Source organism: Terrapene carolina, unplaced genomic scaffold, assembly GCF_002925995.2.
Source record: "Terrapene carolina triunguis isolate 2854851 unplaced genomic scaffold, T_m_triunguis-2.0 Scaffold24968, whole genome shotgun sequence".
NCBI classification, from domain to species: domain Eukaryota; kingdom Metazoa; phylum Chordata; order Testudines; family Emydidae; genus Terrapene; species Terrapene triunguis.
Genome location: NW_020689319.1, coordinates 738 through 2,606, shown reverse-complemented (window position 1 = coordinate 2,606; position 1,869 = coordinate 738). Strand labels below are relative to the sequence as shown.

Sequence of the window (1,869 nt, the reverse complement as noted above, 5' to 3'; positions counted from 1 at the left end):
AATGGGGCAGGGTTGGGGCAGTCTCACCATTGCTGTGTCCCAGGTGGACGATGGCATTGGCTGGGTTCTGCCCCATCACGCCCAGGCGCCCCCCCCGGGTGCAGATGGTGGCAACTTCCTTCCCCACCGAGATGTCCAGGTACTGCAGGAACCCCGTCTCGCTCTGCACAGGGCACGAGGGGTCAGTGGGGCACCGGCCCCCAAACCCTGGCGCCCAAGCCCCCTCCCCGCTTTACCCAGCAGGAGCCCTGGTGTCCGGGCCCCCCCCCCTCTTTCACTGTGGTGAGCAGCGGGAACCCCGGCATCTGGACCCCCACACAGCGGGACCCCCCCACATTCACCGTGATGACTAGCAGGACCCCCCTCCCCCCGCTCACCGTGGTGGCCAGCAGGACCCCCCTCTCCCCCCGCTCACCGCGGTGGCCAGCAGGACCCCCCTCTCCCCCCGCTCACCGCAGTGGCCAGCAGGAAGTGGTAGGGCAGGAACTCCATGCGCAGGACCCCGTTGAAGCGCTTCAGGCAGTTCAGCTCCACGCCCTGGTTGTCGTAGACGTAGAGCCAGCGCCGCTGGGCCACCGCAAACATGGTCTCCGTGTGCAGCCACCTGGGAACGGGGGGGGGGTGAGACGGGGGAGGGGGCGGGGACCACGATGTGTCCCATTGCACAGCTCAGCCTGCGTGCAACCTGCCAAACGCTGCCTGTGTAACACGCCCCCGCATGCAACCCAACCAGCCTCCCCAGCCACGGGCAGGCAGGGACGTGCACACTCGCTTTCCCGATGCTCGCCCACATGTGCAATGGGCACGTCCTGCTGATGCACCATTACACCTGCAGGGAGCAGTGGATGCAGCCCCCCCCCCGGCCCCCCTGTGTTGCCCCCTCCCTGGTCGCCCATCCGCGTCGCACCCCCCCACCCCCGTCGCTCATGTGCCCATCTGTGTCGCACGCCCCCAGTCGCACACTCACGTGATGTCAGTGACCGTCTCCATGACGTTGATCTCACACAGCAGTGACTTGGTTTGCCAGTCCAGGGCTGCCACGTGGCCCCGCCGGCCCCCTAGCAGCAGGTGCCTGTGAGGGGAGATGGGAGGGATGAGGGGAGCAGCCGGGGAACCCCCCAGCCATGGACCGGGGAGACTCATCTTCTAACACACACAATCCAGTCTCCGTATGTCTCCTGACCTGCCCCTATGGGACGCTGCTGGGACCCCCAAAGCAGCTCAGGGGAGGCCTGTGGGGTTAGGGGTCCCTGACGCAGACCCTCCCCCACACAGGAAACTCAGTCGGGCCCTGCCTCTCCAACCGGTGCCCAGAAGACCTGCCACCTAGGTACAGCCAGCCAACCCCCCACTCCTTCCCCACTGATTCCCACCTGCCCCACGGGTCCCCCTCCCTCCTACTCTCCCCCCACATGCTCCTCCCTGCCCACCCCCCCACTCACCGGCCAGGTCGGGTATAATCCATCCTGTAGGGGCCAAACTGGTTCAGCGTCAGCTCAAAGTGCTATGGGGGGGAGAGACCTGGTTAGACACAGCACAGGGACCCCCAACCCCGGGTGAACCCCCCAGAGACGCTGCCCCGGGATCCCCCCGGTGACGCCCATGCACCACTGAGATGCTGCCCCGGGATCCCCCTGGTGACCTCCCTGCACCACTGAGATGCTCCCATGATCCCCCCCCCAATACTGGCCAGTGACCCCCCCACACATCCTAGGGGCGACCCCTCCCCCTGTGTCACGGAGTATGGGGGGACTCAGGGCCCTGCACCCCCGGCGTCCTGCGATTCACCATGACTCTCAGCCAGCCAGTAAAGCAGAAGGTTTATTTAGATGACAGGAATACAGTCCAAGACAGGTCTTGCAGGCACAG

At 66.1% G+C, this 1,869-nt stretch overlaps 1 protein-coding gene across 1 annotated transcript in view; it reads right to left on the bottom strand.

The window, feature by feature from the left end:
* Positions 1-27: 27 nt before the first annotated feature.
* Positions 28-1,869, bottom strand: part of LOC112124455 (WD repeat-containing protein 46) — a gene marked incomplete at both ends in the record, with an annotated part of 2,351 nt that continues 509 nt past the window's right edge. Inside the window, 4 exons of the mRNA XM_026662249.1 lie at positions 28-163; positions 454-604; positions 968-1,072; positions 1,443-1,504. Of these exons, the coding sequence (XP_026518034.1) occupies positions 28-163; positions 454-604; positions 968-1,072; positions 1,443-1,504 (454 nt within the window). The remainder of the gene's footprint in view (positions 164-453; positions 605-967; positions 1,073-1,442; positions 1,505-1,869) is intronic.